Here is a 13,771-nt window from a genome sequence, read left to right as displayed (position 1 = left end):
CCAAAATGTCGGCCACAGTCAGGGACAACAGCTGCAGTGCAGCTCTTTTGGTACAGAGAAACCCGACACCTGCCACCTTAATTCAATACTTCTGCAGCCATCTGAGGGAGACGGAAGGAAGGAGCAGAACAAGTAGGCATAGAAAGTGTGAGTGGAAGACAAGGAAGTAGCTGAGTGAAACAGGACAAAGGAGAAGTAGGTCAACTTTCCATGAATTAAGAGTAGGTGGCTTACCATCAAGTCAGTCAAGATGCATTTTGGAAGCACTTGGGTTTGATTTGTTATTTTTATTACTGACATGAATATATTTACAAATAAATAAGCCAAGAGACTTTGTACAGTTATTCTCTTTCATTGTTTGCTCCTTGGGTGATGCAGCAAAACTTAGCTGCCATGTCCCTCAGTCCTTTGGCTACTGGTTAATGGTAGCCCCTATGATCACTGACTCATCACAGCTCTGCTTCCTCACTGGTTGTAATGTCATTCATTCAAGATTCTCCAGCTGACTGGGCAGCAGTCTAGACTCTCTCTCTTTCCCAAATTAAAAGCCCAAAACGTGAGAGACACACAAAGGGGCATTTTGGAGGCAGCTATCATAGACTTGTTGAGCTTGGCTGTCCTGTTGCAACCGTTCTAGTGAAGCGGGTCCTTTTGCCAAGCAGATTACCTTCCCCCTACTCCCTCTGAACCAGTCCAGAAGCTCAATACAGTCCCAAAATGGGAAAAAAGGCGTTCCATGTTTGTGCATAGGTGTCTCTCTTATGTCTTGAGGGTGTTTAGTGCCAAAGCCAGGAGTCGGGGCACACTCCGGTAGAAAGCTTCACCTTCCAGACCCACCAGGCTATAGAAAGTGACGGATCGTCCGCCCACAGTACCACGGACCCGGGCCTCATAGAGTCCTCTTTCATTCTTGGACATCATGTCTACCAGAACCTAATAAGAGTAAATATTACAGTTAGCGAGAGAGAGGGGTGGCGGTGATGGGATGCTATCCTCAAACACAAAACTTATGCTAAGATCTAGACTAGAGGCATTAGACACAAGCATAGCATTCCTCCTATACCCCTGCATCATAAGCCACCTTTTCTAATACAGACCCTTCCACCCCAGGACCTCCAGCAGCCCACCTTGCAGATCTTTCCCACTGTCTATATCTGTCTCACCACACGTGTATCTCTGTCAATTCTCTTTTCACCCTCTGTTGTATATCCCTATCCTCCTATTATTCTGTTCCAGCTCCTAACCCCATTTCATGAGTAGCAGCCATCAGCCACACAGTCTATAGCTGTTATGGTCTACTGTGGGCCTTGATCTGAGATTTTGTTTATTGTTAATTTTATATTGTTTTGTCTCAAGATGTTTTATTATAGATTTATTTTTGGTAATTGTCTCATTATTGCTATCTTCTTTTAGTTTCTTTTGTTAATTTAACTATGTACTTTCTGTTTCTTTAATTACATTGAACAACCTGTCACACTACACAACTTTCATAGTAATTTTCAGTCATAGCCTTTATTTACGTGGTCTTCACAAGTCGCAACACTTGGCTGTGACTGTCAGTCCTGTAGTGTGAATCTCCCAGCCACTTTGTGTGTAATCGACAACAAAACCAAACAGCTTTTACTTTTGTGGCAGGTATGAGAGTGGACAATTAATGGGAGCTCAGCCGGAAGAGAGGAAGGCATTGGAGACCTCAAGAAATAAAGGGAAATGTGGAGCCCACAAACAAAAGAGAGGTTCACTGAACTTTAGAGCCATCATAAATATCTATTTGACATCTCATCTTTATTGTACCAAGGCAGAATGGAAAAAGAAATCAGATGCTCCACATTGATTTACAAAAAAATGTGTTAATCTTACAATACTCTTCCTGTCTCAATAGGAAGGAAATTAGAAACAGTGCTGGAAAATTATTAGGGAGTGTGATGACCAGTTACATAATTCTACACCTGCAAGCTAACAACATCCAGCAACTGCAGTCATTAAATGTGATGCAGTTGCCATTAATTGTGTATTTTGTTGTTTTTTTGTTTTTTTTTACATCTTACAACTTGGAAGTCACAGATTTCTGTTTTACTTTCATTTTGAATGTTCATTTGATTTCCATTTGGTGGGTATGTGTTAATATTATTTTTGAAATTATTGTCATGGGTTCTGACAGCCACTGCCTCTGCACAGTGGCATTAACCTAATGTGTTTTTTGGTACCTTATGCTCCATGTCTTTCCTTTAGTTTTGTGATGTCTTGCCATTTTCATTCTGAATTTCATTTTAACTTTTGTATTAAGACTTTGAATATGAATGTAGAGATTTTGGTTAAGTCTGATTAGCATTAATAATCTTTTTAAGTTTGGAATTTTTTTTTAATTCTTTTGTTTTTTTTTTAATAATGTTTGGATTTTAACCATTTTATCTTTACTCACGTGGTTAATTATTTTGTTCTGTATGTTTCTTAAGTTCTGTATTATTCTTGTTGTAAATTTTTTTTTCAATTTTGTTTTATTCTTGGTTTGCATTTGAAAATTTAGTACTCTTCTAATTTTGAATTCCTTTGTTTGTTTAATGAATTAATAGTTTGTTGTGGTCAGATTTATTAAACGGTGTTCTCTTTCTACATGTGCCAGTTTCCCAGAAACCCTATCTTCCCCCCCCCCCCCTCCCCTCAATGGCCTGCAAGATGGAATTGTTCCCCCTTTCTTTACTTGTTCTCCTCACCTCCTGAAAGTTCATCGACAGGTCTTGCATGGGAATGCCCAGAATCCAGCTGTAAGTGTCCCTGAGTGAGCCAATGAGTGGCAAAGCCTTGATATCCATGGCACACCCTGCCAGGGGAAAAAAATCAGTGCAGCTTAAAGATGTTCTAATGCAGAGATCTCAAACTCCAGTCCTGGAGGGCTGCAGTAGCTGCAGGTTTTCATTCTAACTCTTTTCTTAATTAATGACCTGTTTTTGCTGCTAATTGAATTCTTTTGAATTAATTTTAATTGACTTGCTCTGGAAGACTCAGACCCAATAATCGTTTAATTAGCAGCCTAACAAAAAATGAACCAAAATGTGTCCAGCAAACTGTGACCATCACACAATATCTGAAAATAAAAAGGGTGAAGGTCTCAGGAATGTTGATTTGCTCAGGTCCCCAGAACATTTTAACAGTGCGCTTAGAAGAGAGAAAATCAACAATTATGTTTGCTATTGCACAATGAGAACAGCAACAAGCCATGGAATTAAAGAACGTGTTTAATTAACAACAAAACTCGGCATCTAATTAAGCAGCTGGTTGGAGTGAAATTGGTTGGAGTTTGAGGACCTGACTTAGTTGGTCTTCTGTTGGCTCACTCACATCACATTTCATTTCTGTTTAAGGAGAGAAATGAAGCAATTCAGAGGAACGATGAAGAAATTCCAGGGAACAAATCTTAAAAAACAAGTCAGTTAAAATTAATTCAAAAGAAGTTAATTAGCAGCAAAGACAGGTCACTAATTAAGAAAAAGGTTAGAATGAAAACCTGCAGCCACTGAGGCCCTCCAGGACTGGAGTTTGAGATTCCTGCTCTAATGAATCACATGGGTACATCAACAGAGTGATTTGGTCTGGCTACATTCTTACCATTAGTGCTGAGTTGCGTCACCTCCCGGTTCTTCAGAGTCCGCCGTTTTCTAAGGCCCTGCCCTATAAATATGATGAGGTGCTGTGTTAGCTGCTTCAGTGCCAGGTAATGAGAAAAGTGCCCTTTTGGCCTGTGATGGCAATTTATTGTATTGCATGCCATTTAACTCCTGGTCTACCATCGTCTGTAAACTAACCTTTTCGTTTGTGTAGCAGCCCTATAGGCCAGGTTACAGTGAAAGAAGTGACAGAGGCCAAGGTAGGTGCAGTGTGGGTCTTCACCTCTGCTGAAATAGGGTTAGCAATGAGATTCCTAGAGCCAAGCCGAGATTGCAGCGTCTCAATAAGGGAAAGGTATTCTTCTTTAACACTGGGCATCAATGGGGTGTCCCCCTGCAATTTAAAATCAAACTCTTGTTAATGACAAGTTCTTGACTCATCACACTGAGAAACAGTCAAATTTATTCTCTTATACAGTCAAGTCAGAATCGTTATGAGAGTCTGGCAGCTGTCATGAGCATAAAGTGCCTTTAACCCCTCTAGTTTCTGGGTTAAAGCTCTTTCACTTTTTAGCAAGACTCAGCTCCTTCCCTCCCACCTCTGAATTCATAGTCTTTGTTCAAAGCAGGCTTAACATCTAGAAAAAGTTTAAATTAGTATAGGTCAGTCTTTAAAAATGACCACGAATTGTCTATTCTGACTGCAGATTACCTGCACAAAGAACTTCTCCTCTGCATGAGGTGTGGGACCAGACTCTTCATCAGTATCCTGTGAGAGGCCCCTAAGGTACTCCACCCAGTCTTCAATGCTTGCTCCAACTCTCTTGAAGAAAGAGAGTGGGGTAGCTGCTTTGGAGGTGGCTTCTACAGGTATCTGTCCTTTAAAAAGGCAAAAAGAAGCTTAGTGGTGTCTCATAGAGCCTGATGTCTACTAATGACACAAATGCGTGTGACATTTTTCAGGCTACAATTGCCCAACATTCTCCCTGTAGAATCAGCCATTGACCAGGAGATGAAAGAAAGGTGTAAAAGGTCCACAGTTCAACTTGCTGGTCACTTCCCAGCCTTCCTCTGTTGAGTATAGGTGTTTTACCTGACTGGGAGTCTGTATTCCTTCTCTCCCTTGTCACCAGGCTACTCCTGTAGATCTGTTCCACAAACTGAGGAAGAGTCTGAGTGAAGAATGACAGATCTAGCTTTTCTCGTATGAAATGCTCCACCCGGCGCAGCAAATCAAGCAGCATTTGCAGGAATGAGCGTAGCTCTGTAATCATATAATGCCCTGACGTTAGTGGTGGGCCATACCCTTGTCACTGCATCACTTGTGCAAAGGATAGACCAAGAAGGCAAGATTAAAACCTTAGGCCCTAATTTCATATTCTGAAATGGTTAGCATTCTACTGTTAAAACCCTAATTAACAATTACTCACTGGGCAGCAATCACCTAGTACAGTAAGTAACCACTCACTAGTAGAGAATGGTATAGAATGGTCTTGAAATTTGAAAATAAACAATGTACAGTTCCATATTGAATCATCTGGAATTAACAGCTTACTATATGACAATTCAGAACTTCAAAAGTCATTCATAATTAACAGTTCGACTGCCTGTAATTGTTGTCTTCTGACTTGTTTCTTGCAGCTTCTCTCTGCTCACTCTGAACAATGGTTAAACTTGCTAGTGGTCAGTTTGTAGTTAACAGCTATACCAGGGATTGGCAACCTACCGTTGGCACTCGGAATTCTCAATGGCGCTCTAAATGAATTGAAATATAGTAAAAAATTATATTTTAATTACAGCGCACGCATTCGCACCCTCACCTACATTTTGTATATGCGACTCACATGTAAATGGAAACCATGTGTTCAATGCAGGCCATGGTACGTTAAAACAAACCTCTTGTTATTATATTTTAATTATAGCACATGCATTCACGCTCCGTGTCCTCACCTACGTTTAGCACATGCGACTCACATGTAAAGGGAAACCATGTGTTCAGTGCAAGCCGTGGTACATTAAAATGTGTGCATTATGCTGTGAAAGTGTTGTGTGTCGTATGTCAAGTGTACAAAGACATTATCAAACTAACCATTAGTCCACGTTTAAAAACTCTGATAAGAAAAGTGAAGCTATAAAAAGGGCTGTTTCTGACTAAGAAACAAACTACTTATTTTAGTCAAATTTTTGGAATGAAAAATAAAGCCACCGAATGTAGTTAAAAAAAAAAAAAATTGACACAATGTATTTTAAAATATTGAATGACCAATAATATAATATCCGGTAATAATGGGCTTCAAAAGTATATAATATAATAATATATACTTTTGAAGCCCATTATAACCGGACCAATTTTTATACTATATATAACAAAATTGGTAGAATTATGTCGGCACACGGAATAGCATTGTAACATAGGTTCGGCATGACACCGCTGAAAGGTTGCTGACCCCGAGCTATACAATACTCTTCAAGCAGGGCTCCATGTCACTGTTGGGTTCAAATGTATGGAAGCAGCAAGATACGTGCCTTTAAGAATGCTTTTCAGACTGAAGTTCTACATGATAAAAATGCTACAGTAGGAACAAACCAAAGTTTGGAATATTCCCCATGACTCTTCCAGGAATTTAGTACAAGGAGACTTACGGCATTTCTTGTGCTGAGCATGGCATTTTTCCTCAGCTAGACGAGTACAGCCAGCAGCTCCCAGTGATGGTGGACAAGTCTGCGAGTAGAAGCGACACAGATGGGCAAATTCTGACCCTGTTGACTCCTTCTCAAAGGCTGCTGCTTTAAGCAGTTCAGGACAGCTGGGTTCCCGACTAGTCGAGGATTCTGGGAAGATAGTATTAAAGGATATAAACAAGCAACTCTGGGGCACAGACGCTTACACCAAATGTGCAAAAAGTAAAAAGCTGTACTTTCCAAGCCTAACATTGGGTAGAGAGGGCATCTTCAGGCCCACAAAGAGCTGGTGGTGAAGTTTAGGAGACCCAGGCCCCTCCTGGACCCCGTGATCATCAGAGGTAACTGTGTGCAGAGGGTGCAGACCTATAAATACCTGGGAGTGCAGCTGGATGATAAATTGGACTGGACTGCCAATACTGATGCTCTGCGCAAGAGAGGACAGAGACGACTATACTTCCTTAGAAGGCTGGTGTCCTTCAACATCTGCAATAAGATGCTGCAGATGTTCTATCAGACGGTTGTGGTGAGTGCCCTCTTCTACGCGGTGGTGTGCTAGGGAGGCAGCATTAAGAAGAAGGACGCCTCATGCCTGGACAAACTGGTGAGGAAGGCAGGCTCTATTGTAGGCATGGAGCTGGACAGTTTGACATCCATGGCAGAGTGACAGGCGCTCAAGTAGGCTCTTGTCAATCATGGAGAATACACTGCATCCACTGAACAGTATCATCTCCAAACAGTGGAGCAGTTTCAGCGACAGACTGCTGTCAAAGTCCTGCTCCACTGACAGACTGAGGAGATCGTTCCTCCCCCACACTATGCGACTCTTCAATTCCACCCTGGGGGGGTAAACGTTAACATTATACAAAGTTACTGTTTGTTATACCTGCATTTTTATCACTCTTTAATTTATTGTTTTTTTATCAGTATGCTGCTGCTGGAGAATGTGAATTTCCCCTTGGGATTAATAAAGTATCTACCTATCTACTGTATCTATCTACACTCTGGGGTGTAATCAATTTTAATCAGTTTACATTCAGGGCTTTTTACTTTATGGTGGGATTTTGGTTGTTCATGGGGTCACTGTTAGACTATTTAGTTTTCAATGACAAAATTTTCTATTGATAAAATGTGAGAGTTTTTCAGAGCAGCGGAGTGCAGTCTTACCTCTTTGGTTACTTTGTGGTGGCTTAAGTGCTCTTATTTCTGTGATCATTTTCCTTTTGGATTTGGGATTTCTGCTTGTCGTCACTTTTTATATGGTTTCCATATAAATTGAATTAGTATAAATTATTTTCTATATTCCTGTTTTGGACATTATCTTTTTTTAGGGTGAAGGACCTGCCTTCTATAGCCTGGATGGTATAGTGGACACTTGTCATTATGATGATAGGCTGATCTGCATGGCAGGGTCCCTCAAACAGATTGTTCATGCAAGATTACTATTCATGTTTAGATGAAAACTAGGCCCAGACATAATAAAGACAACTCACTGTAGATCTCTGAGTTGACCCAGTCGGAATAGGCACTGACACGTGTGTACACTCCCGGCTTCCCCTTCTCGCCACAGCCATCTCCCCAAGAGGTGATCCCAAAAAGCTGGAATCGGCCAGTTTTGGGATCCTGACAGGTCAGTGGTCCTCCAGAATCACCCTATGAGTTACAAAACATTGAATAGTTTTGAGATATGGGGCGTGTGATATACAGCACATACAGTCTGGTGGTCTACTAGAGCAGCAGATGCTAGACCTGTCTAACCGGAGTACCAGCTTCTCAGTCACACTATTCTACTTTACCTGGCATGAATCAATTCCTCCAGAGAGATAGCCCGCGCAGAACATGGTGCTTGTGATCAGCTCTTTGCTCAAGGTGCTCTGGCAGGTGCTCTGTGGCAGTGTAGGCAATTTAGCTTCCATAACCACATCAGCTGAAGGGCCATCTGAAGAAGGAGGGGAAAGAGAAGCAAGTAATGATATGACTGGAATAGACTAGAAAGTATCTTCTAGGACATGAAACTGCAACTGAGCCAACTCACCCTCATAGAGTGAACCCCATCCTGCAATATAGCAATCTGTGCCCATTGCAGGCTCCTCCATGCCAGCAGGGAGACACACAGGAGTCACATAAGCAGACAGGCGAGCTGGGAAGGTCAGCTCCACTAAAGCAATGTCATTATTGAAGGTTTTCTGGTTGAACTACAGATAGAGCAAGACATGGAATCATTTACTAGGAGTGCTGGACAGCACCAACCTCAACAGTCAAAACAAGTCATCAATGATCTGTACCTTGGGGTGAATGATAATTCTGTTGACTGGAATGACCTGCTGATCTGGATCAGTTTTGGTCAGGTCATACTCGCCCAGAGTAACTGTCCAGTAATTCTCATTGTGATTCCTACAGAAATTAAAAATAGCTTTCATTGAAGGTTTGTTGGACCAGAATGTATGATTAACCCTAAGTCCTTCATGACATGGGATAACTAACCATATCCACTAAGGTGCTCATTCATATTTCACTTGACATTACTTCCCCATCAGATACATCAAATCGCTGTTGGGGATGAAGTACAAGCCTGTACTTATCATGCTGCAGTTTCCATTGGGATAGTCGCTTGACACTGTTGCCACTTCAGTTAGTGACATTAACACAGATACATTAGCCAGCCTTAGAATTCTGAACTTTAACAGTGTAATCACTAACCCATTGAAGCAGTGAGCAGCAGTCAGTACCCAAGAACTATCTACCAGCACTCCACCACACATCAGAGTCTTGTCCAGCTGTAGAGACACCAACCATGGCCAGCTGCCTAAGGTTGCAGGTGATCCACCTACAATACGGAAGCGAGGCTGCGAAAAGTTCAGGCTCTTTATCTGTTGGCCACAGATATCTGCATGGTAATATAAAAAAGGAAAGTTCAGAAGTCATACATTTCCAAGATGTTAAGAAAATAAGCAAACACACTCAACAGTATTTTAAGACCACATAGGTGATTCTCATTGCTTTCACTGATATGCTTTAAAACCCCTTGGCTATTGTTCTGATGATGACAATTGCTTTGTGCAATTTTTGCCATAGAAATTTTTTATTTTTGGAAAGCCAACTCAACTCTAATGGACCACCCCATGATCTCATTGAGAACCTTTTTCCTACTTAATAGCCTCCATGGATACTTCATCCTTCATCACACCTCCACAGACACTTGAAAACTAAATGCCACATTTCTGACCTTGAAGCTTGCTCTCTTGCCCCCTACTGGATATTAACTAGAGCAAATGGGCAATATTTGATAGCCATCAAGACTGTACTAAAAATGGACTTCGGCATGCTCTTGACGTTTGTGCTTACACATTTGTCTGTCTTGACTTTAATCCAACTTCCATGGCTACCTCCAGGACTCTCACTGCTACACCCAGAATGTTTTTTTCTTACTTTAATTGTCACTCTATTGCTCCTCGTGTTTATACAGATTATACATCCATTGACTGTCATCCCTTTTAAGCACTAGCTCCCTACATTTTATTCAATACGTTCATGGGAGTACACAATTTGAAATTTCATCTCTGGTATTACCTTGGTTCTTAGGAGAAGACACAGGCTCTAGGCTGTCAATGGCGTTCACTAAACCTACAAAGTGACATAAGATGGTTGAAGATGACTGGACTGATCTAGTACTCTGTATACTTCAAGCTGCTTTATGGCACATTTAGTAGACTTACTGCACTGCAGGACACGGGCATTGCAGCTCTCTGCCATCACACGCAAGCACTGGCTCTCAGTAGTGGTCCCTTCGGATGGACATTGATGCTTGTAGAAATAACAGGCCTGGCTCAGCGCCCAGTTACGCTTCCTTGCATCGGAGTAGGACTGAGCCTGAGTTATGTCCATGCAACTCGGCTCTGTGGAGGGCAGCTTTGGGTTTGCTGTGGAAAGAGGAGATATGGATAAATCTGAAGCTTTTCAAGCAAAGCTTCTCCATCAATCCATTTTCTGTGACTGCTTAATCTACTACAAAGTTGCAGGGAACAGCACACAAGGATTCTCCCATGACATTCATACAACATGACAAACCCTCTGAAACCGCAGGTGTAGTGCAAACATAAGTCCTGAAATGATGTGCAACTTCCCAGAAAGTTCAACTATCAAAGCTTCTACAAGGTGCATCCAAAGCTTTCCAAGATGTTCTCGTTTAATTAGACACATCTGAGGCCACATGATGCTCACCTACCACCGTAGGGTGGTCTTAAAATTGAGCTTATCTCCCAAAACCACTCAACTGTAAAAGATGTGTTGAAGCTTTAATATCCAGTCACCGTTGGAGCATCCAGGACAGTGCAAAGATCTATATGAGAGTAACATACACAAGAATGGGTGGAGACAAACAGAAATGAAGACAAACTAACCACACCTCCACTATAGCTAACTTGACTAAAGACAGTTGCCTTCATCGTATTTTCTGATTTATTTTTTCCAATTTAATTGACTTGATTCCCTTTTAAATAACTACTATAAAAATCCACCTATTTATCATTGTGTTGCTCTAGTTACTCTGCTCTCCACAAATCCCTTGCAGTGGAGCACAGCATCATAATCTCCAGTCCATTGAATCCAATTCAGGATCGTAGAGGTCTTTAGCCTATTCCTGGACAACATATCAGTCCACTTTCACACATATACACTCACACAGAAACAATGTTACTACTTAAAATAGCTGCAACTGATTGCTGGCTTCTGTTCATCCAAACAGCTCTTACCACATGGTGTAGTCTGCTGTCCGCAGTCTTGGAAGATACATGGTCCACAGGTTTGACATACAGTGTCTCCTTGATTATGATGTGAAGCAGCAAGATCCAAGGCAGAAAGAGCATTTGCCAAAGCAGCCTCCAAAATCACTGTGCCACGTTCAGACAGAACTGCAGTCAGAAAACAGCACACTTAGCATCAAATAAAACCATACCTGGCAGCTGACACTCATGTATGTTACGGAACAAAACATACAAGAAACCTGGAAGATAATCAACCATTTTCAGAGAAATGAAGATGAGAGGAGGTTCATCAGTGAGAAATCTAGTAAGTCAGAGGAGGACAACAAAAATTGACCATTATAGGCTATCTAGGAGAAAAAAAAGAGAGGCTCCAAAACAAAAAGCAGATGAAAGTAGCAAAGGCTATGATGGAAAGATAAAAAGCAAAAAGATGGCTGAGAAATTGAATGGATAGAAGAACCTTACAGAAGCAGAAAAGGGGCAATGACAGAAATCAAGAGAGAGAGGGAGAGTAACTATCAAAGAAGGTAGAGGAGGAAACGGGGAAATTATGAAAGTACTAACAAGGATTTCTGTTAGCCCAGGAAGAATTATAAAGTATGTATGTAGAAGATCCCATATGTCCAATCCCATCCTGATAGCACCTCTTTGTCATTTTAAACAGGATCCTAAACCAGGCCCCATACAGACTTCCTGTCTCTGACAATCAAATTCCCATTTCCCTCTTTGTTCACTTGTGCCCTGCTACCATATGAAATTCATTAGCAGATATCAGAGTCAAGCCCTACATGTAAGATGCTCATAGCAGGCCAGGCTTCCTACCTTGGAGAGCACTCTGGGGTAGCCGGTGGACATCTCTGACAAGTGGAGCTGCAGTGCAGCTGCTCAGCATCAGGAGGAGGACCGTCAATGACATTGTGTGGCAGGCTCACAGCAGGGGGCAGGCAGCAAGAGTTCGGAAGCTCTTCTGTTTGGTAAAATTCCAGTTTCACTTGCTGCAGAATGGCAGGTGGGCTGACTGTCTCCTCAGATGTTTCTGTCCTTCAGAGGAAGTTTACTCTCTCTCACACTCTTGGCTGCAAGTTAGCCTCGTGGAACAATGAGAGAGCGTTGAAGTATATATGGAAGGGGGGCGGGGCTCCTACAGCTTAGTTCATTAAGATGACGATAACCAGCACAGTAAAACTTGCCAAGGCAGACAACTAAAAAGGGTTTGCTACAACAATGTGTGGGGGGGCAAGTTGTGGAGTTGCCCATTTGAATTCATTAGTGCAGGAGAACTTGTGGCTTCAGTCACTCGGCTTGGACAACACAGAAAGATGAAGAGAGGGGAAAGTCTGCCACTCTGCCCTGTCGTCAAAGCAGGCATTGTCCTCTTGGCCCCTCAGAGCTTGCATACTTCAAAGGCGGCTCTTTAACGATCACAGGAGAGCCGCCGCAATTGATCATTTTCATGCTTTTTATCTTCCAGAATAACATTTTGTAAGTTCAGATCACTTTTGTCTGCCCATGCTGGGCATGGCTTCTGCTTATTACATAAATGAGAAAAGAAATGAAAGGCCCTGGCTTTACTTCTGACTGGATGGGATGTTTCCTGTGACCCACAAAGTAGATATAGTAGTGCCTGCACTCTGCCATTTCAATAGGCTAAGGAGGAAGCATTCAAGGTTGTGAAGGATGCCTCTTAAGCAATGCCATTTATAAGCAAGACATGAATAACCCCATTTTTAATGTACCCGCTTAACAAGACATTTTTTCAGCTGGGAGGAGGCATTATGAAAAGAAAGGGCTTACTGGCCTTTTGTGTCTCAACTCATCTCGGCCACTACTGAATGGAAAGCGAGAGAATTGCAGTCAACATTCCTCCATTCCAATCATCAGTCACCCTGCTAGTTTTGGCTAATTGTTTAGTGAGGAGATAAAATTATTCACTTTATTTCTTTACCATGCTTTTGCTAGTCTCCTATGCAGTCGGCAGAGAGGTCACTAGAGAGATACTCTAATTCAGTTCTCTCAACTGTTAAAAGTGATACCAGTACTGACCAATGATGAAATGAGTTCAGCTTCCTTTGTCATCTTGTCATTCGAGGAGGGGTCAGCAAAAGGAACAAGAGAGAAGCCTTTATTTTTTTTTCATTGGAGGGAGGATAAAGTTCTACTTTTGGGACTCTTGCTAGTGTTTCCTGAAGGTAAGCTGTGGTCAACTTTTTCACTTGCAAATAACCATAAGGACATTTTTGCCTCCACTTGTCCTGATGAAACTTGCACAGTTCCACCTGCTTGCACATTTCCCAAGGGAAATCCTGAGCTCCTCTATAACAGCATACTGGTTTTGTTTCTCCCCCTCACTCTGTCTCTAATTAAAGCAGCCCTAAGACAAACAGGCCCGCCCACTAGGGCTTGTACTTGAGCTAATTGTGCAGATCATTATTTTATTTGCGTAATGAAGCCTCAGCAGGGGGCACTGTGCTTGGGCCTCTGCAATTGTCCATTCAGCAAATTTCTCCAGAGGGGTCTTGACAAGTAAAATAACTCTCACATCTGCACAGCTTGATATCTGACGCACATGCAAGACAGCTGCAAAAGGACACGGTAGGGGGTATACAGAAGATGGGTAGACACTGCAATTGCTTCTGGGGTGCCAGAGAACAAAATACTACTGTAGTATTGTACTTCACAGTCATTACTAAGCAGTAGCTATGTTTAGAGAGGGAGTAATAG

General features: G+C 41.9%; 1 protein-coding gene across 1 annotated transcript; it reads right to left on the bottom strand.

Annotated features, from left to right (window-relative positions):
• Window positions 1-139: 139 nt before the first annotated feature.
• prss56 (serine protease 56) lies at window positions 140-13,237 on the bottom strand. Its single transcript, XM_028795008.2, has 16 exons — window positions 11,873-13,237; window positions 11,039-11,197; window positions 10,004-10,207; window positions 9,858-9,911; window positions 8,988-9,174; window positions 8,573-8,681; window positions 8,323-8,482; window positions 8,084-8,226; window positions 7,781-7,940; window positions 6,249-6,437; window positions 4,699-4,869; window positions 4,318-4,484; window positions 3,804-3,999; window positions 3,607-3,669; window positions 2,715-2,821; window positions 140-933 (listed from the first exon to the last, which is right to left on the bottom strand). The coding sequence occupies exons 1-16, from the start codon at window positions 11,964-11,966 to the stop codon at window positions 760-762; spliced, it is 2,337 nt and encodes a 778-aa protein (XP_028650841.1). The 5' UTR covers window positions 11,967-13,237; the 3' UTR covers window positions 140-759.
• Window positions 13,238-13,771: the final 534 nt, after the last annotated feature.

The sequence above is a fragment of the Erpetoichthys calabaricus genome, chromosome 2 (genome assembly GCF_900747795.2).
Source record: "Erpetoichthys calabaricus chromosome 2, fErpCal1.3, whole genome shotgun sequence".
NCBI lineage: Eukaryota > Metazoa > Chordata > Cladistia > Polypteriformes > Polypteridae > Erpetoichthys > Erpetoichthys calabaricus.
The sequence above is the reverse complement of the archived record's forward strand: the minus strand, read 5'-3'. Positions and strand labels throughout refer to the sequence as shown.

What these genes read in the sequence shown, in the direction of transcription:
- prss56 (XM_028795008.2), bottom strand. Translation starts at nt 11,966, where the DNA reads ATGTCATTGACGGTCCTCCTCCTGATGCTGAGCAGCTGCACTGCAGCT. An exon ending in GAATTATCATTCACCCCAAG is followed by an intron (nt 8,483 to 8,572) that starts GTACAGATCATT and finishes CTCTATCTGTAG; the next exon opens with TTCAACCAGAAAACCTTCAA. An exon ending in TGTCGATGAACTTTCAGGAG is followed by an intron (nt 934 to 2,714) that starts GTGAGGAGAACA and finishes TACTCTTATTAG; the next exon opens with GTTCTGGTAGACATGATGTC.